The 25,254-nt window shown below is 42.7% G+C and overlaps 3 protein-coding genes across 4 annotated transcripts; 2 read left to right on the top strand and 1 right to left on the bottom strand.

The window, feature by feature from the left end:
* Positions 1–952: 952 nt before the first annotated feature.
* Positions 953–7,768, top strand: LOC135492605 (solute carrier family 45 member 3-like). Its single transcript, XM_064779155.1, has 3 exons — positions 953–992; positions 4,189–5,767; positions 6,131–7,768. The coding sequence occupies exons 1-3, from the start codon at positions 970–972 to the stop codon at positions 6,428–6,430; spliced, it is 1,902 nt and encodes a 633-aa protein (XP_064635225.1). The 5' UTR covers positions 953–969; the 3' UTR covers positions 6,431–7,768.
* Positions 7,769–14,409: 6,641 nt separating this feature from the next.
* On the top strand, positions 14,410–18,190 carry LOC135492686 (RAD51-associated protein 1-like). The gene is made up of 8 exons (XM_064779271.1): positions 14,410–14,561; positions 15,307–15,359; positions 15,602–15,722; positions 16,151–16,299; positions 16,433–16,597; positions 16,855–16,980; positions 17,316–17,489; positions 17,698–18,190. Exons 1-8 carry the CDS (start codon positions 14,536–14,538, stop codon positions 17,832–17,834), a joined length of 951 nt encoding a protein of 316 aa, XP_064635341.1. The 5' UTR covers positions 14,410–14,535; the 3' UTR covers positions 17,835–18,190.
* A 510-nt stretch (positions 18,191–18,700) lies between these two features.
* Positions 18,701–22,185, bottom strand: LOC135492487 (mediator of RNA polymerase II transcription subunit 18-like). 2 transcript variants are annotated; one of them, XM_064778994.1, is made up of 7 exons: positions 22,068–22,185; positions 21,579–21,776; positions 21,048–21,111; positions 20,626–20,748; positions 19,910–19,988; positions 19,582–19,715; positions 18,701–19,294 (listed from the first exon to the last, which is right to left on the bottom strand). In XM_064778994.1, exons 2-7 carry the CDS (start codon positions 21,742–21,744, stop codon positions 19,240–19,242), a joined length of 621 nt encoding a protein of 206 aa, XP_064635064.1. In that variant the 5' UTR covers positions 21,745–21,776; positions 22,068–22,185; the 3' UTR covers positions 18,701–19,239. The 2 variants fall into 2 exon arrangements, with proteins under 2 accessions (XP_064635064.1, XP_064635063.1); XM_064778993.1 differs by having other exon boundaries at positions 21,048–21,114.
* Between the last annotated feature and the right edge of the window lie 3,069 nt (positions 22,186–25,254).

Raw genomic sequence — 25,254 nt, forward strand, 5'->3', positions numbered from 1 at the left:
ACTGTAATCATAGTAAGCATCTAAAATGACCCAGAAACTCCTGAGCAGATCTCGCAGTGCTCTTTCAGACGGGCACAACCAGGCTGTCTCTTCTGTAACAGTCTGATCTTCTGTCACGGCCTGAGCTAACATCGTTCTGTGCCCTTGAAGACGGGTACATCTTGACTGATATCTGATATCTCGCTCTGCTCTTGAAGGCATGCACAACCTTGCCATCTCTTCCACAAGAGACAACTGGGCCTACTGCCTTGGTATGAGCCCATATCAAAGACAGGCACAACCAGGTTAACAGGTACAGCCTGGTCATCTCTTCTACCGTATAACTCATGTCCTGCTGCCTTGGACTGACCTCCATTCTCACTATACTCATGAAGGCATGCACAAACATGTTGTCTCTCCTACTACAGATAACAAGAGACGAGCTAGCATACCTCTCTCAGTCACTGTCTTTTTGACCAGAGACATCATGACCTAATCTCTTGGACTAAGCTGATAGTTCACTGTGCTCAAGAACACACGCACAACCTGTCCTTCTCTTCTATAACATAATACATCACGGCCAACTGCCTTTGATTGAGCTGATATCTCACTCTATTCTTGAAGACAGACACAATCTGTCCGTCTCTTCTATAACCGACGTAGTACTTTCTCAATCCCAACCAAAGGCCAAGGGAGCGAAACGACTGGGGGCGAAAAGGTCAGGAAGCGAAAAACCGCAATTCACAAGATGGAGCTGTCGTTCATTTCGACCTCGATACGATTACTCCTTAAAAATTCGTATTTCAATAAATGAACACTATCAAGCTCTCAAAGTAAAGTTTTTCGTAAATGAATGTATGTTCAAGTAATATCAATATTTTTTTTGTGATAATAATTGAGAAATAAACAAATCAACATTTTGTGAATTGACGATATTTTTGGTCACATAAAATTACCCAGAGTTCACCACGACTGTCACTTCTCAACTTCATGAACTTTGGAAATTGGGAGAAGTATGTTCGAAAAAACTCCGTTTTCAGTGCGATTTTGATAAAGAAATCCGAAGTCTGACTTAAAAAGTGGAGATAATAACCATACGATATAATTGAAAGCCTGACTAATTAACTTCTTTCTATGCATTTTATGTTTTCAGCGTGTTTAGTGTTGCTTTGATTTTTTTACAATGAATGAATGAACATACAGTCAACAGCCTATATCATGATATGATAGCATCATGATATCTATCATTGTGTAGTCGATTTATGTTACGTTAGGCCTTTGCATGCGTTTATACGTTACATACTCTTCATTAGAATCAGTTCGTGAATTATCGCAATATGCATTTCAGGGGGTGATTGCCAGCGAGGTATGAACTATCTCACGTACATCAGCGCAGCTTTTGGTCGTGGCAACATACATGGTTTTGAAAAGGGGGAGGCTTCTAACCATGCGCGATATTGCATCACCACTTCTGGGTTATATCGCCATTTATGTTATGAGGTTTATTCCCATTAAAACGTGGCCATATTACGCACTCATCTCACGACCTGGCGATACAATTACAATATCGCGCAAAGTTAAAGTTCTATCTAGTTTTTGTAATAATGAATTTACTGATTGACTGAGCAAAATTTGTGCTTGAATCAGCCAGTCTGCACACCCTTCGTTATGATGTGAGTCCTCAGTGAACTGCGATGATTGAATCAATTTCAGCTGAATTTCAACATGGCTCATGTATTGACCAATTACTCCGACTGAGTGAGAGTGTTTGATGCTGTGGGGGGTTGCAGGGTTTGTCAAAGGGGCCAAAAACTATGCCATGTACAGTTCTCTCAAAGACCTTCATTTTGATACCCATGTTGATAAGATTCGATGACATGAACTTTGCGACCATTAGGCCTTTTTAAATGTCCCATTTCTGAGATAAATAAATGAACAACTTTACACGTGGGAAAAACACATTTTTGTAATCAGCACTCCGTATTACCCAGAAACAACTGTTTGCCCGCTAATTTGTAAAATGGAACTTCATACTTGGCCCGTGGCCGACATGCTACATACATAGCTTTCTCCTGTGTGTTGTATGTGGGCCTATGTGACCTCCTGTATTACTATTTATTTGAGCTCAAACCCCCTGTGTGATGACCACGTGTGATTGGTCAAATTATCTTTTAAGCTTTGTTTTGTGTGCAGGCCTATGTGTCAATGAGAACACCACACCCTCTATTCATGAGGGCAGACCAAAAGGGCTATTCTTTCCTTAGATAAACAGCTACAAAATAATTGTAAACACCAGTAATGCAGTAGCCCAACTATACCTGTACAATCTTACCTAATCTTACATGTCTTATGGATTAAATATATGAGGCATGTATTTGTGGATTGGTCAGACTGGGCATTGAGGTGTGGGCATTGATTGGGGGAGCAGTGTAATATTTGCATCTGGTCTTAGTATATGTGGTATGTATACAGTCTTATCCATCCTCATTACAGACTTCACTTCAGGTTAGGTTGAGTTATTGTGGAAAGCCTTAAGAAAGGAATAACAACATGGTAATTGCACCATTGATTTCTGATTTCCTGTACGCAGAAGACTGATAGTTAACCCGGATCATCTTTCCAGCATAAGTGTGTTGTGTTAGGACTTATTTGATGTATTGGATTGTTGGAGATGGAAATCCCTGAGCTTATTTCGTGACAAGATGTGGAAGGGGCAGTACAAAACATTAATTTCTGACCATTTTTCTTGACGGATTTCTTACAAAATGGCAAGTGTTTTCTGTTCATACCTTACTCTTCATCTTAGCCCAGTCCTGCTAGTGTTCTCCACAAGGGATTTAACGCGGCGGGTGCAACCCGACCACACCCTATTTAACCATATTCTTTCTATTCCACTATCCCTAAACACATGAAGTTAAATGTTGTTCTCTGAGGAGGCCTTGATACGGACACTAACAACAGTACTGCAAACTTTTTGTGGGCACGGTCCCCAGTTCAAATGATAACCTAGGCCCATTTTCTCATTACCCCTCAGCGATGTAACTTTATCAATTTGTGTTTGTAGTAAAGTTGAGTGTTTTTTCATTGACGGTGTGACAACAAGGCTGATTGATCATGTGACTGCGTTACTTGATATTGTCAGCGCATCACTTGTAACTGAATACTGAACTCATCAGTCCATACCTGTGCTCTCCATGAAGTCAATTTTTGTAAAGAAGATTGGTATTACTTTCTCTGCTTGGAGGATACAAGTTGTGGCTGTGTGTCAACTGGATGTGTAGTGAGCTCGCATCATGGTGGCATTGGTGCATGGCAAGTCTAACTGTCCGAAGGCAACTCGTGTTTTAGTGGTTGCAGCTTTGAGCAAAGTACATTATGATGATAGGTTAGTGCTGTCACAGATCCGGCCTCCTCCTTTTGTTTGCCATGAGAGGGTTTTCTAATTTATTCTTTCACCAAAAAACCAACCAAAAAAGCACATTCCCACCATCACATAAAGACAGGGAGCAGTTACAGCAGAAAATTGTCTTATAGTTATGAAGTCAGAATTGATCAAAAATTGCAAATTTGACTGTTTTGAGGAGCAGAAAGGGACTTCAAGCTTCACTGGAAATGATTTGACAGATGTATTGTAAGGACAATAGCTGTTTTGGAAACTCATCTTCGATGCATGGAATAGGTATTAACAGGCCCTGTTCTGGCCTTTGAACTGCTGAACAAAACAGTTTTAAGGGAATTATGTTGGTTGGTTAATCCTTAATAAGGTGACATGGTTAATGAGGCAGAACTTGTGTCTTGCCCAACACAATGCATACAGCCATAGGCCTACTGTCAAATGTTTTGGTTTCAGATTCATCACAATGGTATGGCTCAACATACATTCATGTACACAATCATGATCTATAAACCTCTTTTTCTTCTTCAGAAGTCGACTCTCATTCCGTATTTAGTGTTGTTTTAATGTTGTCTTTGACGCTGGCTGGTGTGATCCGTCTGTTAAGGCTGCTTTGGTCTTCTTCTCCTAGATGTCTTGCCATCCAAGGCTAATGAGTGACATCTACCTACGTTGGTTGTTGGGAGTATTTCTTCTCGTAGACTGGTTTCCAGCCAAGGCGGAGTAGGCCAGTCTACCCCAGGGTCATTTTAGAGAATGAACTTGGCTATCATTTGCTTCATGTTTTGATAGTTGTGATATATTTATCGTTTCAGAGAATACTCATCTGATGGATATACTCAACCAGCATCAACCAATCAGCAATCTCATCATGACAATCACAAGACGGACAGCTCTTTAGACTCTGACACGATGTTCCCCAAGGGCGTACGGGTCCGTGCAGACCCACCAACGTTGCTCCAGCTGGTCCTCCTAAACGCTCTCGTGTGTGGCAGCGAGATTGTCCTCAGTGCCGGGTTTGCGTATCTTCCTCCGATGTTGCTGAAGGCAGGTGTTAGGGAGCAGCACATGTGTGTCTTCCTCAGCCTCGGACCGCTGCTAGCATGCTTCATCGTACCTCATATAGCACGGGCAAGTGATAACTGCAGGAGTCGATTCGGTCGCAGGCGTCCATTCATTTTCGTGTTAGGATTATTAACGTGTCTCTCATTACTCATCATTCCATACGGAGAGAACGTCACATCGTCGATATTTCAAAAGAATTACTGGTGGATTAAATATACAGGCATATTTCTGTTGGGCTTGGGGACTGTTCTTCTGGATTTCTCCGCTCAGGCATGTCTGACTCCCTGTGAAGCTTTGCTCACCGATGTCAGCCGGGCGTCGGGAACTAGTGAGCGGACGTTCATGGTATATTCCTTCATGTCAGCTGTTGGTGGATGTGTTGGATATTTGATCACGGCTTTAGATTGGAATTCTAGTCCGTTGGCTGTATTATTCGGTGGCCAGGAGAAGACCTGTTTCACAGTGCTGTTTTTCCTCTTCCTGTTAGCCATGTTTGCCAGTTTAGGTGTCGCACAGGAAGCACTTATCGACAATGTGGAGATTCCCATCCATGACACAGATGCTACCTCACTCACCACTACGGATATCGCTGATTTGATCAAAAGTGGTGGCAATACGAAATATGATCTCGGTTATGAAAGTCTGAGTAATCACTCGGATGAAGGTGAAGCATCGATGGAGAAGAGACCTCTCAAAGCAACGGACCGCACTGACGTCAACTCGCCAAGACACATCAACGTCCAAATCTCAAAACCTTATCTATATCTTCCAAGTATCCTGTCCGCTGACCGCAGCGGTGTACACCTCCATCACAGATTACTCAAGCGCTTCTCATATTTACTCAAATACTTAACGTCTGGCATTTATCAAAAACTACCATGGGCGATACAAAATATTTGTGAAGCACCTGGCGTCCTGAAAAAATTAATGATGGCTGATTTCTTTAGTTGGTCGGCTATTATGTGCTTCAATCTCTATTTCTCAGACTTTGTGGGGCAGTACGTGTACGATGGCGATCCGAACTCTGTGGAAGGTTCCAAGGCCCAGATAGCTTATGACAATGGCGTTCGTAACGCCAGCTGGGGGTTACTGCTCCATTGTGTGTTAGCTGCTCTATGCTCAGTGTTCATGGAAACTTTAGTGGATCGCTTCGGCTCAAAGTGGACGTTTCTCTCTGGGATGGTCTCATTCACGATAGCATTGACTGTCATGGTGTTTTCAAAGAATTTCTTTATGGTGATGTTTCTGGCGACGTTGACAGGCTTCTCCAATACTGTGGTGACCACCATTCCGTTTTCTCTCATAACCATGTACCAGGATGATAAAGAGGTAGGTTATCACCATTGGTCTTCCTCATCTAACATACCTCCTGGTCAGTCGTCCTCATCTAACATACCTCCTGGTCAGTCGTCCTCATCTAACATACCTCCTGGTCAGTCGTCCTCATCTAACATACCTCCTGGTCAGTCGTCCTCATCTAACATACCTCCTGGTCAGTCGTCCTCATCTAACATACCTCCCGAGTCCATGCAACACAAGTTTGACTGAAACAAAAAATGACCTCAGGAAGAAACAAACCAAACTTCTGACTGAAAGTTTTCGAGTCAGTGGCTATTATGTGCCTATGGGTCGGTTGGGTAAACACTAAAACTCCCATCTCAAGTGCTTTTCTCCACTATTTTATGATTTCAGGTGTTTTTCTACGATATCGACTACAGCACCCGAGGTACGGCTCAGGATATCTCGATTCTTGACAGTTCCTACTACCTCTCACAGGTCATCCTGACCATGATCGTCGGCTACGTGGCTCACCTCTGTGGGACGGTAGCGGCTTACATGGTCTGCTCGGCCCTGTTTGGCATCGTCGCCTGCTATTGCGTCACCCAGGTGCCGTACAGTCGCCAGGAGATGATCACGTCTCTAAGGAACCGACGCCAGCAGATGATATCTAAAGCGACAGAGAACGGCACGGCAAACACTCCGGTGATGTAGACTGTGATTATGGAGGTGATGAGGTAATGACGGGTATGCAGGTATATTTACTTGAGTTTTAACATTGGAGACGAGGGGGGGGGGGTCATACTCAAAAGCTCTAAGGCCATTGCCACAACCTAGTGTCAGACGCACTATTATTCATGACACGGGTGACTGTTGCCAGTTTTTCATGCGTCTGTGGATGTTGTTCCTACATTGTTTTTAAACTTGGTTTGTTGAAATATGGGTTGCTGGCGACTTGAAAAAGAATTGACAGGATAGACTTATTCGAAGAAGACGAATCGGTGCCAAAACAAATGAAATGCGCTCACTCAGAACACGTCAGATGGCTGACTTGGACAATCGTTTGTTGAAGGTGAAACGCATGACTAGTCAGTAACATAACGCATGACTAGTCAGTAACATAACGCATGACTAGTCAGTAACATAACAAACTTCTTCCAATTCGTCTATTTAAAGTCTGCAGTTCATCAGGAACGACTTGCACTGGCGGTCATGGCAACTGGAGTATGAATCGTCTTTGTAAATCAGACTTGGGTCAGGTTGTGATGTACTCTTCTTGTAAATTTTTCCACTCATTCATGGAAATATTATTTTACACTTTTTCGACTGATAAAATTCGGTTTTAGAATCAAAATCTTTCTTTACACTTTGAATCCAATCCTATAATTCAGGTCCCAGTTGATTTTAAAACGGGATTTTCTAGTCATCATTTGTTTCATGTAGATGTGGTGACAAATCATGAAGTCGTTGGTTGACATCGATGACAGAGATTAATTCAAATGAATTGTATTATAAAACAGCATGTTTGTTGAAGAAAATTGATCTCGATGGACACAAAGTAACTAATCTCACCAGAAAAGGATGTAATCATCGTTAACATCTTTTAAAGTTGCATTATAGATTTTATCGAATTCAATTGTAGGATGAAATTGTACGTTTGTTTAAATAAACGATCGATGAAACAGAAACGACATTAAAAAAAGTAGCGAGTTATCAATGACATCTTAAGTTGCATTCTGGGATTTCAAAGACGGAAATGAGTTCTCAAAACTATTCATGTCTCTCGTGCAACAGGTGGCTGGCTTTTTCCATTGATGAGAACATAAACAATCTCTCACATGGAATAGCAATACCAATGATGAGAAATGTATACCGCTATCAGTATAGTTGAGTCTTATTGGCTTGGTAGCATTCACAACATGGTATTCTTACCAAACTGGAGGTATGGCATTTCCACATGAGTGGAGGGGGGGGGGGGGTTTTTTGTTGAGCATTTGTCATTGAGTAAAACTCACTGGTTTTCTCCCCACCCAGAGACTAGAGATGGGCCATATGGCGTAGAGCAGAGATTTTATACTAGATGATTTGGCCTAGATGGATAAAACCTTTTGTGCAATTGATTTAGTGATGTATCTGATAATTGTAAAAATAATTGCGTATTTGATTCAGTGACAATCAGACATATCATTGATGCATATTATATGTGACCCAATTTTAGAATGTCTGCTGACCTTTTACATAAATGTCAATAAAGGCTTTTTAGAATGTCAAGCCAAGCCCAGCTTTTTTAGCTCTGCATGTTGATTTTCATGTTGTTACGGTTGTATTATTTTTCTCCCACCCTTTGTAAACACCCTAACAATGTTCAGATATTGACCAGAGTAGGCCTCACTTGCCACCCGCCATTTTCAGTGGTGTATATCAGAATGTTACATCATGGATAAAAAATATATGTGGGAGTTTTTTCACTTGTCAAGGCCATCCATGAAACCGACACTGGTCACAAGACACGAAATGTTCAAAACTAGTTGGTAGGTTCAGGTTGTGAATGCACTTGCCCTGACCTGGCGATGCCTGGTGCAGAAGTCTCTTCTCAGTCTTTTGTTCCAACCTACGAGTCTTTGGTTACAAGTCTAAAGCCACCCACTACACCAGTGTGTTGACGTTTTGCTTGGACTTGGTCACTTGGTCATTACTAGAAAGAATAAACAAGGCTTAATTCATCATGGCTTTCCCGATTTGCTGAAGGTTTAGGTTGATACCCTTGAAGCCAGTAATCTCGCCTGAGACGTGAGAGAGCATTATACTGTTACTTAACTAATGTCAATATGTTGTAGGCAGTTCCTGGCAGCAGTCAAACACAGCTATGTAACGCTAGGCTAACGTAATACCTGTTTTCATGACGTACGGCAATATGGTTCTGAAAATATTTGGTTGGAAAATATTTGAAAAGATGTTGACCAGTTGATTGGCTTATTATGTTTAGGCCTACCCATACGGCACAACCTTCCTGTTCCAATCATTGATGTTATATGGCGGCAGGTTTATGGCATCATTACAAATGCCTTGCTCAAGGATACAAGGACGAAACAGTGGCGATCCATTAGAGAGTCGAACCCATGACTTGGTGAATATGACTATGAGCCTGGTACTGTATGCACTATGCCACCGATCTCCCCAAATCAGTTGTCGTGGTACAGAACTAAACCTATTTTTCACGTCCAGTTTTTCACACAGATTAAAGTTGTTTTGCATGAACTTGCTATTTACGGCTAATTCTATAGAATTTTTACCAATGGAATTATTTTATAAACCCCTTACTTTATTGCATTAGGATTATAGATAAATCACCAAATTTAACCATTGGAAAATTAAACATTGGAAAAGGATGTAAACATGGAAATGTTTTGTAAATGTAAAATATGGTTCATGGTAAAAATAGTTCATTTTGTAAAGATTATCTGCCTTATTATAGTAGGGAGTTTTCGCAAAGCCCTCGAAACGTCAACGCGAACGTCTGTCCCATTGCCTGACCTCCTCATTATGATGTCAAACAATAGGATAAATTCAATTGGTCACAATTTGTGTCGCCATTTCTTTTAATAGGCCTATATCAAGGGCATATGAACTCATAAGAATGATTCCTAACACAACAATTATTGACTATTTTGGCTGTTACCACTGACTGCCGTGGTTTGACACCAACATGGTGGTCAGGCCCTGATTCAGAGTCATGTTATGGTCAACAATTCTGTGGAAAGAAAGCAACTAGTAGTAGGAATAGGACTTTATTAGATCTATAAAATGCATTGGGCAGTTTTGAATGAAAAGTAGGAGGAAACACCTCGGACTTCTTTTTTATCACTACCTACATACCTTGACAACAGTCAGCCGAATGGGACTTTGCCAGATCTGAGCCTTGTGTGTCAAGATGCAGTTTGTTACATGATTTCTAGCAGTATTTTTACATAATGTTTGTAGTTAGGTACTAATGTTATATTGTCTGTGTGTTGCTTTGTGATCATTTAAGATGAGATGCTGTAAAAGGAAGGATGACCTTATTTTTGTATCATGTCACTTTAGTCATAATCTCGAATATCCTCTTATTGGCTTTGGCCCACAGGTGTAGTTGTTGTTATCTATAATACGCTATTCTTTTGTTAACTGTGTGTTTTGTGAGAGTAGGTGCCTGATGTTGTGGAGTCTAGTCTATCGTCTTTGAACTGTACACCAAGCAAAAAGAGGTTTATTTGTCATCACTAGTCATATATGAGGCCTGGGCCTCATCCGTACTGCTTTATGGGGGAAACGGTGAAGTCATTGCATGAGTCTAATGAACCTGGTGACAGATATGAGCACGTACTGAGTGAATGACCTCTTACTGAGGAGAAGTTTAGTGATTGAAATTCCTCATCAATGTTCTTGTTGGCAAAATAAGCATTGACATTTCACTAGGTTTTTAGGGATTGACAGTGTTAACCCTTTATAGGCCATATTTTCTAGTGTCGTGTAACTTTGTCTGGATGGACTTCATAATTTGACACTGTCTTGCAATGCTGTTCTGAACAGGAATGCAACGCCGTACCAGAATCATGTTTCTGTACCATGTGATGGTTCAAATTGTGGTCACTGTGACCTGCCACTCACCGATGACAACATTACGACTGGTTGCAATTTAACGAATCAGCAGCGGCTTCCTAATCTCATGGCAACGTGGCAGGTCACAGAAACAAATGCGACTTATTTGTTGAGCTCTAATGATTGGTGCCTTTAAAACCAGTATTGGCTTCAACAGCAATAATCATGTACGATACTCTATCTTTGTCAATACTGCGTTTTGGGACAAAAACAAATGCTCATGTGTATTTATAGTTTAGTCAATTAATCAGAAGCACTGAGCAAACGAGCAAGTAAGATATTTGATTGTATTACTGAAGGTTCTTTCTACATGTACAAACATATTGTCAAGATAACCATCAACTGCTGTGGAAGATATCATAGTCCCCGTCGAGAAAGTCTGGGAAAATATGATTTCATAAAAAAGCTTTCAAAGGCATTGGTGTCATTAGTCATACACCACGTTGAACAATAGCGTAGGACTATTTCTCCAGGGGACTAGATTTACTTTCACACCAGCATTGTTTATTGGTGTCTGAATCTTATTTAGTGACACATACTTACCATGTTGTAATGTTAATTCTCAGGGATGAATCAAGATTGGCAAAGCTGTCTCCCTCTCGAGGTGGATCAGGTCCACCTATTAGTGGTCGTTATCGTTTTGTGGTTTCACGTCAGTATTAGAAAGCATTTTAACCTTAAGAGTAATATAGAGGCAAAACAGATGTTCATGGCGACAGATTCATTAAGAAAAAGTCACTTTGTTTACTGTTGTTTATTATACAGTACTTGTGATGCTTGCACGACTGGTTACTCTAAGGTTGCACAGACATGACTGTTGTTTATTATACAGTACTTGTGATGCTTGCACGGCTGGTTACTCTAAGGTTGCACAGACATGACTGTTGTTTATTATACAGTACTTGTGATGCTTGCACGGCTGGTTACTCTAAGGTTGCACAGACATGGCTGTTGTTTATTATACAGTACTTGTGATGCTTGCACGGCTGGTTACTCTTAAGGTTGCACAGACATGACTGTTGTTTTAGAGTGAGTGTCTTCAAGGCCGACACTTGTGATTATTCAGTTCCTGCATTCCTGGTTCATAAGGTTTTTGGTTTTTTTGTGGTGCATTTTAGCTGCGTATACATGACAATGACATGGTTACTTCCTACTTGGCGAGCATCTCCGATTTTGTGCCACAAGTTTCATGGCAAGCAGTTGTTCTTACACAAGTTGAAAACTGGTGTCTCTAACAGGTGACAGGACCAAATCATCTTCACCATATTGGAGAGAAAAGCTGTGGTGACGGATGACAAACGTTGTTATATCAGTCTAACAACAGCTCAGCACGCTCTGGGGCGTCAAATACCAAAGGAATCGGGGAGATTTATGTTCGTGTTGGTGTTGTTACACTGATATAACGTCACCGTTATTGAACATGGTAACAACTCACGTCACCTATTGTATGGTATAGGTAAAGATCTGGACACAGATGATGTAACTGCACTCAGTTCAGGAATTAGACTCATTAACCAGAAGATATTATTTTGTTAACAAACTAATGACACTTGTTTCACTCACTCTTTATAACGGGGATTTTAAGAATGATGATGAAAAGATGATGTAAATTGTATTAAGAAATATATATATATATACTGAAGTTATGTGACAGATGAAGAATTTACTTTAACATAATATATGAAGAGATGTATTTTCTTGACTTAAAAAGTGTTGGTTGTTTTTGTTTCGTCCTGTCCACTGGTTCTCATGCCAGATGTAAACAAGCTGAAACTGATGTCGTTGGGAGGACGTGTTGTGTATGCTGTCTGTACCACTGCAGACACCAAGGCTTACTGCAGTTGAATGAGCGTATACCTCACTATGCTCTTGAAGATATGTACAACCCACCCACATTTTCTAAAACATCATGATCTACTGCCTTGCACTGATAAGCTCAGTCTGATATTAGCTCGGGCCAAGGCAGTACACCCTGGTGTCTGCCCAGGTTGTACCCGCCTGTCGAGAGCACTGCGAGACATGATCTCAATCCAAGGTATTGGGTCATGATTTCTATTAGAAAGAGGACCAGGCTGTACATGCCGTCAAAACCATTTGTTCAGTCTAAGCAAAACCACCATGGACTGGATGATGTACGCATCTTCGTCCTAGAATTCATCCACGCCTCCCCAGATGCGGATAACTCCAAAAACATTAGACTCGCCAAAGAGTCTACATACATGGATCCATCGACTGCGCACCATGTCACCGCTCGGTCTCAACATCAAGGACAACACGTCCTGGTAATAGGAAACCTACACTTGCTAGCGTATCTACTATTTCCTTTTCCATGTAGGTTACCCTTTTACTCTTCTCTCGCAGCACTAAACCAGCGCTGCTGTCCTTTACTCTCCGAATCTCCGTTTACCAGCTCTCAGCCGGGCATCACCCAATGCCCCTGTCCTCACCACAAATCACGTCACTGGGCGACCTGAAAAATACCATTCCAGTAAGCCTTTGCTACACCATGGGGAACTGTCTTCTCTGCGGTCACGTCGAGGTGTCTCAACCTCAGATAGGCCAGGTGTCAACATTATCTCTGTGGCAGCAAGGCTGTGAACTGTCTTCTCTGTGGTCACGTCGAGGTGTCTCACCCTCAAATAGGCCAGGAGTCAACATTGTCTCTGTGGCAGCAAGGCTGTGAACTGTCTTCTCTGTGGTCACGTCGAGGTGTCTCACCCTCAAATAGGCCAAGTGTCAACATTGTCTCTGTGGCAGCAAGGCTGTGAACTGTCTTCTCTGTGGTCACGTCGAGGTGTCTCACCCTCAGATAGGCCAGGTGTCAACATTGTCTCTGTGGCAGTAAGGCTGTGAACTGTCATCTCTCTGGTCACGTCGAGGTGTCTCACCCTCAGATAGGCCAGGTGTCTCTGTGGCAGCAAGGCTGTGAACTGTCATCTCTGTGGTCACGTCGAGGTGTCTCACCCTCAGATAGGCCAGGTGTCAACATTGTCTCTGTGGCAGCAAGGCTGTGAACTGTCTTCTCTGTGGTCACGTCGAGGTGTCTCAACCTCAGATAGGCCAGGTGTCAACATTGTCTCTGTGGCAGCAAGGCTGTGAACTGTCTTCTCTGTGGTCGCGTCGAGGTGTCTCAACCTCAGATAAGCCAGGTGAACATTGTCTCTGTGGCAGCAAAGCATGGAACTGTCTTCTCTGCGGTCACGTCGAGGTGTCTCAACCTCAGATAGGCCAGGTGTCAACATTATCTCTGTGGCAGCAAGGCTGTGAACTGTCTTCTCTGTGGTCACGTCGAGGTGTCTCAACCTCAGATAGGCCAGGTGTCAACATTGTCTCTGTGGCAGCAAGGCTGTGAACTGTCTTCTCTGTGGTCACGTCGAGGTGTCTCACCCTCAGATAGGCCAGGTGTCAAGATTGTCTCTGTGGCAGTAAGGCTGTGAACTGTCATCTCTGTGGTCACGTCGAGGTGTCTCACCCTCAGATAGGCCAGGTGTCAACATTGTCTCTGTGGCAGCAAGGCTGTGAACTGTCTTCTCTGTGGTCACGTCGAGGTGTCTCACCCTCAGATAGGCCAGGTGTCAACATTGTCTCTGTGGCAGCAAGGCTGCGAACTGTCTTCTCTGTGGTCACGTCGAGGTGTCTCACCCTCAGATAGGCCAGGTGTCAACATTGTCTCTGTGGCAGCAAGGCTGTGAACTGTCTTCTCTGTGGTCACGTCGAGGTGTCCCAACCTGAGGTAGGCCAGGTTGTTACCTAATTGTCACAATGATTTTCGTGATCAAGACCCCATCAGCGTTGCCCCCCCCCCCCCCCCCGCTTGATGAGATGCAAACGTATTAAGTTCTGACCCAATTCAGTATTAGTGTCACATTGACAGAAGCCATTTCTGAAGGAAACACACGCCGGTATGCCTCCAAGCTCCGTACGACACTCATCTTCTCTGGTGCTGCCATCTGAGCTAAAAAAGTGGAACTAGGCAATTACGAAAAATTAAAAATATCGCCTGGGGCGAATATGTGTGGGAGCGAAGCGACTGGATACCGCGCAAGACATGCAAATTGATTTATGCAAGATGGTGGGAAATACGAAAATTTCACAAAAAAGTGACAAAATTTCCAACTTTTTACTTATAAATTAGATATTCATTGTATTGGCCTGATTATGCGTTTAAATCATTCTATGTGATGGCTGAAGTTGGAAGAGCACGAAGGTATTATTTGAAGTGCTATCACAGAATTGATATAGATGGTTTTGAAGAAAGTCACTTGGACCTAGTCTAGGCTAGGCCTATAAAACTATAGATTCATGCACTTGATTGGGAACAACGTTTACATAACGTAGTGTTGGCCGTCGTCACGTCACCATGCATTTTTACATTACTGATGAGACGCGACGTTTTCGTAAACGTTGGTCCCAATCAAGTGCATGGATCTATAGTTAAGACGATAAAAGAAAAAAATACTGCGAAGAAGCTTTCTTGTCTCAGCCAATATACGTCGATGATTCATCCGACTAGGCCATGTAGCCTGTATGTCGGCGCCCTAGGCCTACATCTTAAGATAGATCACAGTATATTGGTAGTGTACATGCGTGCTACAATACACTAGTCACTTCCAATAGGGCCTAGGCCTATCAGTATCAACATCCAACTTTCTAACTTTCACTTCAATCAATAAAATCTAAAAATGTCAATGAGAATGAGAATGACAAACATTAACAGTCAATATGACGACCCCCCCCCCCCCCCCCCCCCCCCCAGTGACTGTCCCATCCACCTACTTACCTACCTGATAATGGTCTCTGGGTCTGGATCAGAGTAGGCTATAGGCTGAGCGATGGGTTGAGTTGCATTATTGCGGCACTGTTATTGGGGTGTTCTAGTCTTAAGCAAGGCTTTAAATGAGTCTATGTTTACTGCCAGTTCTGATGTTCAGTGATTCCTGATTTTTTTTCAGAGCGAGGAAGGTTATTGACTATGCGAACTTTGCAGATGGTGATGAGTCCGATGGTCAGTATCCGTAGATATGTTTCCATCTGGTCTGACATTTTGTTCTTATCTGTAGCAAGGGAAGGATGCAGTAAACTGGGGTGTGAGCTGCTCTAAAGAAAGTTTGCTATGGGTCATTATGTGGCTTGATAAACACTTGATGAACAATTGACGAAGAGAGATTTTTCAAGCTTTACATCAATCAGCTGATTTATACATCGTATTGCGTGAGGCTGATGTAACATCTTTCCTCGTTATTTCAGATGACTTTGTCTCCTCATCTACTCCACCTGTCGCCAAGAGACCCAAGCTCGACAAACCTGACAAGTCATCAAAGTCAACGAAGACGGAAAAAGAGAATGTGAAAAAGAAGAAGAAGAAGAGGTAGGTTATGATTATTGTTGATGACATAAATATTCTGTTATTGGTGTTTAGCTAATTGACTCTCTCAGGTTGAATTCTTGAATTTTTAATCAAGAAATATTTCTATATATATTAAATCATCTAGTAAGGACACGCTGGGTACAGAAAAATGGTGTCCTTAATTGAGGTATGTCCTGATTACAGAGGTTCAGTTTAATGGAAAAAACCAATTGGGACTGTTTTCCTTGATAGAGAGATTGTCCTCAATACAGAGGTGTCTGCTGAGGGAGGTTCCACTGTATCTGTCTGTGGCTTCATAACGAGACTAGAAACTTCCAAGTATTTATCAATACTTAAGTTTCAAAGTTCCAGCAGAGTGTGTTCCTCAAGGTTTTCTGTCTGACTTCATCATACTACTGTTTTATCTACAATTGTGTCCTCATTTCCAGTCTGAACAGAAAGCCTCCCGGTGAAAACTTGTTTGAAACTCACCTCCAGGCGGCGCTCGAGTTGTCTATGATTGAAACCTCATCACAGGAGACAGCGGAATCACAGGAAAGTGTTGTGAAGGATGTACTCATCAAGCCTGTTGTTATAGGTGAGGACTTTTCTACATTCACATGTTGCTAAAGATATAAATCATCATCAGCATCTTGGCTCAGACTTGAATTGGTAAACAACAGTTGTAATACACTGGTTGGAATATCTCAAATGATTAAAACTGTTTCCAGCTGATGACGATGAAATAGTTTGCCTTGGAAGTGAACCCATCCAATCTATGAGTCCGGTGCGGTCATCATGTCGTGCTGCCTCCAAGGAGCAGCGTCAGTCGTTCCTTCAGGAGAGCGAGAGTGAGGGACCCAGTCAGGACAACAATGAGGAATTCAAACTAGAAGGTAAATGTCCGTGATGATGACATCATCATATAAAAGATGCCATTTGGACATCACCCATGTCGAGCACGGGTGTCCTCCCATAATAGTGGCATTGGTGAAGATTCTACATTTAGGAGCATACTAGTTAAGGTGTCCGGCTCACAGTCGAAGGGTCATGTGATCAAATCCTTGTGTAGTTGTGGCTGTCTCCTCCTATGATCTGGGATAGAAAAATATCATAGTCCAAAACACTGACCAAAGCCGTCATATTATATCAGGTGATGAGAGTGAAGATGACGAAGATGATGAGAGTGATGATAGTTTCAACCCTGATGATGATGACAGTGACTTTGATGACGGGAAGAAGAAGAAGAAGAAACCACCAGCTAAACCAAGACCTCAAAGTAACAACTTGTATCTAATAACTGTTGGCATGGATGCCGCCTATTTCTACGTTCAGAACTTGTCATCAGTGGACAACCTTGGAGTACATGGTCTGATGTTACTTGCCAGGTCTTTGTTAAAAGTGATTGTGATGAATCATACCTACCATAGTTGCTAGCAAGCATGGGAATCAAGACAAAGTGAATTTTTTGGCAACTTGTCTTGTCTGGTGGTGATGCCAAGGTAGTCACAACCAGACAGAAGATAAGACTGAACCCTGTAGTCACAACCAGGACAAAAAGGGTGACATGTGCAGCAAACTGAACTGCTCTGTTTATTCTGCTGTTGTTTTCAGAAACACCAAAGACAGCAGCATCTACAACAAGTCATCCAAAGCCCAAAACTGTCTGTAAACCATCGCCAGCACCATTCAGGTCTCCCATCGCAAGTAATTCACTGCCGGCAACGAATACGCCCAAATCTGACCTCGGCACATGTGCGAGTCGGAAACCTGCTTGGACTCCACCTGGTAAGGACTAGCTTTCTATCGGAATGATTAATACATGAAAGAGTTCCTCGTGTTGAGAGTTATCGCTAGGGAAGTATGTCTATAGTACAGGCACCCGTGGTCACGTATTCCTGGCGACACATGTGCAAGTTTTCAAGCAACCACATTAGAACTTGGCAGCAGGAAATATTTAAATAAATTGATTCTACAACGTTCTTGTTTTCTTCAGCTCCAACAGGATCGGCCACAAAATGTGTGAATCTTGGAGGCAGGAGGTCTCCGAGTGGTGGAGGTGGACTCCGGCTGGGTCTGTCTCGGAGCCAGCGAGTGAAACCGCTCCATTCATCAGTTAAAGGGGCGAGGTGACTCTGTTAATCAGTATGGGACTGGTGATTTAGCTAAGGGATCATCAAGGTGAATAAGGTCAAAAGAACCTTGTAGACGCAGTGCAGAGGTAAACAGGTTACCTCTCCTTGCTCCTAGCCCATTAGAAGAAGACAATGGAACAACCTATGCATTGGGCCTACTCAGGCTTTATGGATACGGTCCCTAGGCCTGGGCATTTGGGTTCAGACTGCCTTTCTGATAGGACTTAGCGTGTGTTTATTTATAGTTTTGTAAATATTGTGAATATCATTTCTATTCAATTTTAAGTCAATTTTTCATTGTAAAAAGAATGAATGATTTTAGTATGAACTTACACTCAATATTTTGTTAGAAGAATAAAGATGATCAAGTGCTTAATTCCGTCTTATGATGTTCGTTATTCTCTTATGTCCCAGGACCAATGTTTGTCGCGATGTCACGTCCTTTTAGCACCAGATGTTCGTTGGAACGAACTTCACGAGGGCAACGTCACGAGAAGGGCTCCTCTGGTGAAGAAAGGACATGCGGCGCATTAACTGCCAATGACAGAATATTCTAGAAGGCAAGACGGACACAGTCTCCTCTACCCTACACGGCCCCAGACCACAGGAGACCCAAAAACCTGAGGGACTTGTTAGTGAGGGCGAAACTGCCCCCTCCTCAGGGGATGTGGACAGGGACTGTTTGTCCCACCCCCAACATCCGACTGGGTCAGGCTGTCAATACCTGTCTTCCTGGAGGGGGGACTCCCCCCAGAGACTAGGATGTACTAGAGCGTCGTGTAGATACTGTATCCATCTCGACACCTCCGGCTCAATTCGCAGCAACGTCACATCCAGGACATATACAACCAGGACAAACATAGAGTGGCTTCAAGCTGATATTCATGACACCAGCATACCCCAATGAAGGAGGACCACAATGTAGAAGATTTCTAACAAAACAAGTCAATCTTTCTGCTTATAAAACGTTTCATTATAAACACAATATAAACACATTAACGTGATTATGAACACATAACTACCTCTTGCACTTACTTCAGGCAAATGAAATTGTTCTATTCCTCTCTACTACTGTCTGCCAGTCAGTGGTATTGTTCTCACACAGATACTGAACAGTTGAAAAGGGGTTGTTTTATAGGCTGGAAAACTGACGCTGGCCTACAGATAGCCCTGAAAGTCACAAAGTCCATGTCCAATATCCTAATCCCATCATCTCTCTGTAAGCCACAATGGGGCTTCGGTAGGAAACCAATTTCAGCAATTTTCAACTGAAACCCTGTCACAATCATTTCGGTCATTCAACTTGACAGTCAATTCAAAGATTTGGGATTTTGCGATTGACTTGTCTCAATCCTGCATATTTCTGTGATCCCGTTGGAATGTTTGTCCATCACTCAGTTCACTCATATCTGCTGGACTTGGAGGCGCCGGTGGTCGATCTTGTCTAACTGAACAAGTCTGAACTCAGGTGAAGGAAAGAAAGAACAAAGTGAAGAATGCGAGTTTTGCAGCACATTGGAAGAGAGTCCCACTTTTGATCGGACGAGGTGGGTTTAGGTTCGCTGATAAAAAGACTAAATAAATCAGTGAGAATGTGTGGCTCAGCTGGAACACCCAAGAATCCAAGTTTGGTGAACATACCACAGGTAGAGTTCGTTATGGGAAAAGACAGCCCATGCTGTTGTGTAACAAAACATGACTTTTATCACCAAGAAGGATTATAACACAAACTTCTAAAAGGATACGGTTTTAATTGTTCAGCGAAGTTCCTCATATCGTCCTGGACCTGTTCCTGACCTGGTGTCGTCACGATGCTCAGCTCAACGAGATACGACTGAGACAGAGGCTCGATCGTTTCTGTGTTGTTGGACTCGAGCATCTGGAAATAGAGGAGAATCTTTGAACCCTTGTCAGCTGGCTTGGTAGACTAGTTACCAAGCAACCAAACAACAGGCCATAGGGTCATGCTTAGGAGTGATGTACCGCTTGGCGGGTCAACAGTAGTGTAATGGTTAAACAGCTGCTTCAAAACGAGACTTTACAAGGAAATAAGTATTTCTCTCATTTACTCACCCTGAATATTTTTGATACAGTAATCTTCATTCTTCCTTTTGTGAATAAATAACCTTTTACTACGTGCTCATGGTCGAGTCTGAAACAGCATGAGAAGCTTGCAATGAGGAGCACACAGGGTACCAGCACTCCAACCTGATCTGGTCACTGCTTGTCCAGGAAACAGCATGAGAAGCTTGCAATGAGGAGCACACAGGGTACCAGCACTCCAACCTGATCTGGTCACTGCTTGTCCAGGAAACAGCATGAGAAGCTTGCAATGAGGAGCACACAGGGTACCAGCACTCCAACCTGATCTGGTCACTGCTTGTCCAGGAAACAGCATGAGAAGCTTGCAATGAGGAGCACACAGGGTACCAGCACTCCAACCTGATCTGGTCACTGCTTGTCCAGGAAACAGCATGAGAAGCTTGCAATGAGGAGCACACAGGGTACCAGCACTCCAACCTGATCTGGTCACTGCTTGTCCAGCACTCCAACCTGATCTGGTCACTGCTTGTCCAGGAAATAGGATGTGCTTTCTGGACCCACCGTTGTGGCAAAGCATTTCAAGACAGGCACAGTCAGTATAAAAGCTTACATCAATGGCATCATATGGTCACTTTACTTATTCACATCTTTTCATGAGCTGAATGAACTCAAGACGCCATTGTGACTCGGCAAAACAGATGAATCCAAAACAACAATATCTTCCATCTTAAATGATGAGAACTTACTTGAAACCCATTTCGACTAAGAACTGCATGAGGTTATCTGAAGTGCTGACGTCTATACAGCTACGGAGGAGGGTAGCACGACTCTTGTCACCAACATCTACCTGACCAACATATCGTAGATGCCTGAAAACATACAAATTGATTTATACTAAGGCCCAGGACACCAAGATTTGTCCAAGGCAATCTTTGTTAGTGTCACAATCACATAAGGTTAAGTTGGCACTAGCCCAGGAAGAACGTTATTCCCGGATATGTGCCACAATATGGAGTGCCCATTACACACTGAAACATACCAGCCAGCAGTACTTAACTGTTTATAACAACCAGGTTTGAACCATGTGAGAAGTGTTTTGTTCTTAGAACTATTGGACATGCTGGTATTGAAGGCCTTCCCAAGGACTAGCAGACGTTATGACACTCACCATGGCACATGTTGATGTGAGAGTGACCGCCTCGCTCGGAATAGGACAGGGGGACCAGCTCCTCCTGCAATAAACGAATGATCCCGGACCAAAGAATCACGATGTTTAGGAAAAAAGAAATCAACATGCATGGTGTAAAAAGATGTAAATATTGGTGAATATGAGATCATGGGGTCTCAGGGAGGTGCGGTCATCAAGACACCACAAGGATTGGGAGACAAAACTATCATGGATTGGAGCTGTCAGCTATTTCTCAAGCTAGTGTTAAAGATTGGCTAATACATGTCATGACATGGACACAGTATAAATAGGACAAAAGACAAGGCAGATAGGGCCTTCCCAAGGCTATTTTCTGGATAATGGTGAGGTAAAATGAGGATGCAGCTCAGCCCTTTTGATCTTTTAGCCAAAGACGTCCTATTTAGGCAATTTTGCGGTCAATTTCACCCATTTTCCTCACTTTATACAGTGAATAATAATCACAAACCCCTTTCAATTAATCAATAGATAAATGCAATAGCCGGTGCTTACTCATGCAGTACACCATCTCGTGATCGTGAAACATCTCTGGACCGGTCTCAAGGTTGTCACACAGTCCCCTCAGGCGATGAAGCAGGACGTCTCGGGATGTCTCCAAGATGCTGCCCTGCAGGAGGTACTCCTGATCAGGGATGATACCAGGACCAGTGATATCCATGCTGGTACACGCTCACAAGTAACTATCTTAATCTACAATCAATTCAGAAATAAGTAAAAGCATTGATTTCTTTCTGTTTTGGTTGCATTTTTTCATATAGAATTTTGCATGAATGTCTTCAGAGACCAAAGAGGGTTCCCCGAAGAGTTATATGTTACAGTGAGAGTGACGTTGACCCATTTCCATAAATTTGCTAAAACTCTTCTTTTTTGGAACATCCTGTAGTGTAGAGCTACAAAATTCGTGAAAAGATTGATTCACAAAAGGCCTGCAAGCTTCCGACCTAGAACACATTTACCTATTTTTCATTAACTTCAACATACCTAAATTTATCAAGATACCATGTGATTAAAAGAACCCTAATTATAATCACAACTATTTTGCTAAAACTGACTTTATTTAGTGCAAAATTCACAAATTGGATTTTCTGGATTTTTGTTGTTGATACAGCCGATGGGACTATTTCCATTGTTGCCGGGCTGACGTATTTGTCGCTGATCCCAATACTGTCTTGCAACCTGTTGTTCCACTTGAACGTTTTGCTTTTTTCTCGCTCTCTCAATACACCATCTTAAAGCCGTTAATCGAGAGGACTTCAGGTCCAGTTGGTTAGCTCATACCCGGCCCGACTCCCAACCTCTTGTCTTCAGTTTGCTTCCACATAGCCTGCTTTATACCCTCCCTCATTCAAGAGGATTAACGTTACCATCGGTCTTCTGCTGGGGAGGAGCTTTGGGGCCTGATTGATGGTCTAGAGAGGTGACCAACAAACTGGAAGAAGACTTGGTTTGGTTTGAATGAAAAGGTCCCTTGTACAGGCATAAATAGTGACGACATACTACAAGACAGAGGACGCCTAATATGTAAAGAGCAAGCTCTAGTGAACTCACACAACTGTTTGACATGGGGGAGCCCCCCAAACCCCCGTCCTTCTGACATATTTAGCCAGTACATTGGGGGATGAGTCCCCCAAACCCCCTCCCCCGTTCTCTGAAAGTGACAGGTTTTAGTCAGTACATTGGGGGGAAGGCCCCCCCATTGGACTCTAAAAATAGAATTCCTTGGAGACGCTGAACAATAAGGCCCCATAAAGAAATAGTCCCCGCCCCGGTAGCTGTATCTGCTGACAGAAGCAGCTCTTTGTGTTGTAATAATAATTGAATGCATGTCATGACACCCAGGAGCTTTTTCTCATTTCTGAAACAGTTGCATGGTTGGAATGAATTTCAAAATCAGTCCGTCAAATCTCTATGCAATGAAAATTGAAATGTCACAACTGTCTCCACCGACGTTGTCCTGTATGTCCTAGCAAACGATTTTTAAATAAATGATGTGATTGATATACTTGTAGATTGGAATGAATTATTTATTCAATGATATGATATGAAGGTTTAAAAACCTCTGACATGTCTGAGTACAAAAATTCAGAGGCAAGACACATCATGCATGTCATGACACCCAGAAGCTTTTTCTCATTTCTGAAACAGTTGCATGGTTGGAATGAATTTCCAAATCAGTCCGTCAAATCTCTATCCAAATGGAACTTTAAGACCACTCAAAATTTGTGCAGTAGTGTTAAAACTGACTTTTTTGAAGTAAAGTACGTAAATCGAGAAGAAGGGGACGTTTTCTTTGTCTTAGAATTATTCAGGACGAAATGTATAACATTTGGGGTTTTTCGTGATTGTCCGGCCCAATTGGCAATATTGCCATTTGGGATGGTGAACAGAGCTAGGAGCAAATGCGACGCTTATGATTTATTTAAAGAAATAAAATGCCCGATTTAACATCCTGCAGAATCAAGGGAATCGGGCGTTTCCAGTGATATACGATACAAATGGATTGTCCTCATGCATTCACTTTGGAAACTTTAGATAGCGCAAGCATCGATCGATGGCGCTAGCCTTCTCCAGGCATAGGCCCCTGAATGCTAATTAGCGGGATTATCGGGCTAAACAATGGGATTAGCTAGGAAATAATATACAGGGAGTTAAAAAACTTGAACTTGAATTAAAAATGTTTTGCCATGTGTGAATACTACTGGTTATAAACTTCAACAATCATGTTACGTCACGTAGACTCGTTTGAAAATACCACAAAAGCCAAGTTTCCGCGAAGTTATGTCACTTGTTGTCCGACTCCTTATCACCCGACCGTGATCTCAGTATTTGACCAATCAGCTTTAAATCGTGAGCATTTTCGTGTATGGGTCAATGAATTTGATTGAAAATCACAATTTGAATAGATGAGTGGGTTGGTAACCTCTCTGACGTAACCTACTCAATACGAGCCGTTGAATTTGGCTGTGCTCCTGGTATGACACACCGGTTTTGGGAACACAAGCGTTCAGTTGTGTTGACGCCTAGTCGAAGCACTGGTTCAATATTGGTGAGTTCAGCCTGATTTCTCCACAACTTTTTCTCCCAAAATTTTGCGAGTATTGTCTGATACAATGTACAATCTTATCTTATCCTTTCATTTTCATTTCTTGCAGACGCCAGACACGTTGTCCTGTCTAGCACACCCAATGCTGCCCAACCGGTTTATCACAAGATACGACGTGAACACCACGTGGTGAGTTATTTTTCTCTATCGAAACTTCCTTTATCGCACATACATGTATTCTTTTGAAACTTCTCATCTCTGCAGCAGTGGCGGATCCAGAACTTTGGGAAAGAAGCGGGGGTGGGGGGGGGGGGGGCTGCCCCACCAATGAGAACTCATGATAGAGCCGAAGGTGCAATCCTGAAAATGAGGGGGAGGGTTCTTGAGGAGAGGTGCCCTAAAATATCAAAGAGGGATGACTCGTGCGGGACCCCTAAATCCGCCACTGCTGTTCTGAATAATTCCACACTCGGCTCAGCTGACCTTTGAAAGGAGGACACTACTGTTAGCCCATACCCTATCTATGGTAATACCCTATCTATAGTACTATATCGTTCTGGCAGCAAGAAAATGAGACGATCGGTCATGTCTGCCATGTTTTATGACGTCACACGCCACGTACTTGGTGCAATGTGTCACGTGCTCATAACACATTCTATCTCTGAACCAATCAGCCCTTGATACTGTGACATGTGATATGTATGATGAGGACCTTGACCGGATCAGAAAGATAAGGCATACAATCGAAGTAGTTCAGAGACATTTACATGAAGACATGACAGAAATTACCAATCGTCTCATTTCACCTCTGTGCTGCCAACTTCAGAGCTTTAATAAACCCTGCCAGTTGTCCCCAGGCCTGTGTTATGAAATGACCATGGTTTAGTGATATGCCTACCCCCTCTTGTATTCAGTGGTATTAAATGGACAACTGTGGCATGAGATATGGTGGTTTTTCCTACAAAAATGGCTTCCAGTAGAACCGTGACTTCTCAGTCCAAACAGGAAAATTGAAATACATCATTGAACTGCAATAAACAGTGCACAAAAACTGGGTGTAACCTAAGGCCTGCCTGAATTTCACGGGTCATGTCCAAAACTGCCTCGCACACTGGCGAAAATCGT

The sequence above is a fragment of the Lineus longissimus genome, chromosome 8, assembly GCF_910592395.1.
Source record: "Lineus longissimus chromosome 8, tnLinLong1.2, whole genome shotgun sequence".
Classification (NCBI taxonomy): domain Eukaryota; kingdom Metazoa; phylum Nemertea; class Pilidiophora; order Heteronemertea; family Lineidae; genus Lineus; species Lineus longissimus.

What these genes read in the sequence shown, in the direction of transcription:
- LOC135492605 (XM_064779155.1), top strand. Translation starts at nt 970, where the DNA reads ATGAACTTTGGAAATTGGGAGAA. An exon ending in AACTTTGGAAATTGGGAGAA is followed by an intron (nt 993 to 4,188) that starts GTATGTTCGAAA and finishes TTATCGTTTCAG; the next exon opens with AGAATACTCATCTGATGGAT. An exon ending in TGTACCAGGATGATAAAGAG is followed by an intron (nt 5,768 to 6,130) that starts GTAGGTTATCAC and finishes TTATGATTTCAG; the next exon opens with GTGTTTTTCTACGATATCGA.
- LOC135492487 (XM_064778993.1), bottom strand. Translation starts at nt 21,744, where the DNA reads ATGGATATCACTGGTCCTGGTATCATCCCTGATCAGGAGTACCTCCTG. An exon ending in TCACATCAACATGTGCCATG is followed by an intron (nt 20,749 to 21,047) that starts GTGAGTGTCATA and finishes GTATGTTTTCAG; the next exon opens with GCATCTACGATATGTTGGTC. An exon ending in TTCGCTGAACAATTAAAACC is followed by an intron (nt 19,295 to 19,581) that starts GTATCCTTTTAG and finishes ACCTGAGTTCAG; the next exon opens with ACTTGTTCAGTTAGACAAGA.
- LOC135492686 (XM_064779271.1), top strand. Translation starts at nt 14,536, where the DNA reads ATGGCTGAAGTTGGAAGAGCACGAAG. An exon ending in AGATGGTGATGAGTCCGATG is followed by an intron (nt 15,360 to 15,601) that starts GTCAGTATCCGT and finishes TCGTTATTTCAG; the next exon opens with ATGACTTTGTCTCCTCATCT. An exon ending in AAAAAGAAGAAGAAGAAGAG is followed by an intron (nt 15,723 to 16,150) that starts GTAGGTTATGAT and finishes CCTCATTTCCAG; the next exon opens with TCTGAACAGAAAGCCTCCCG.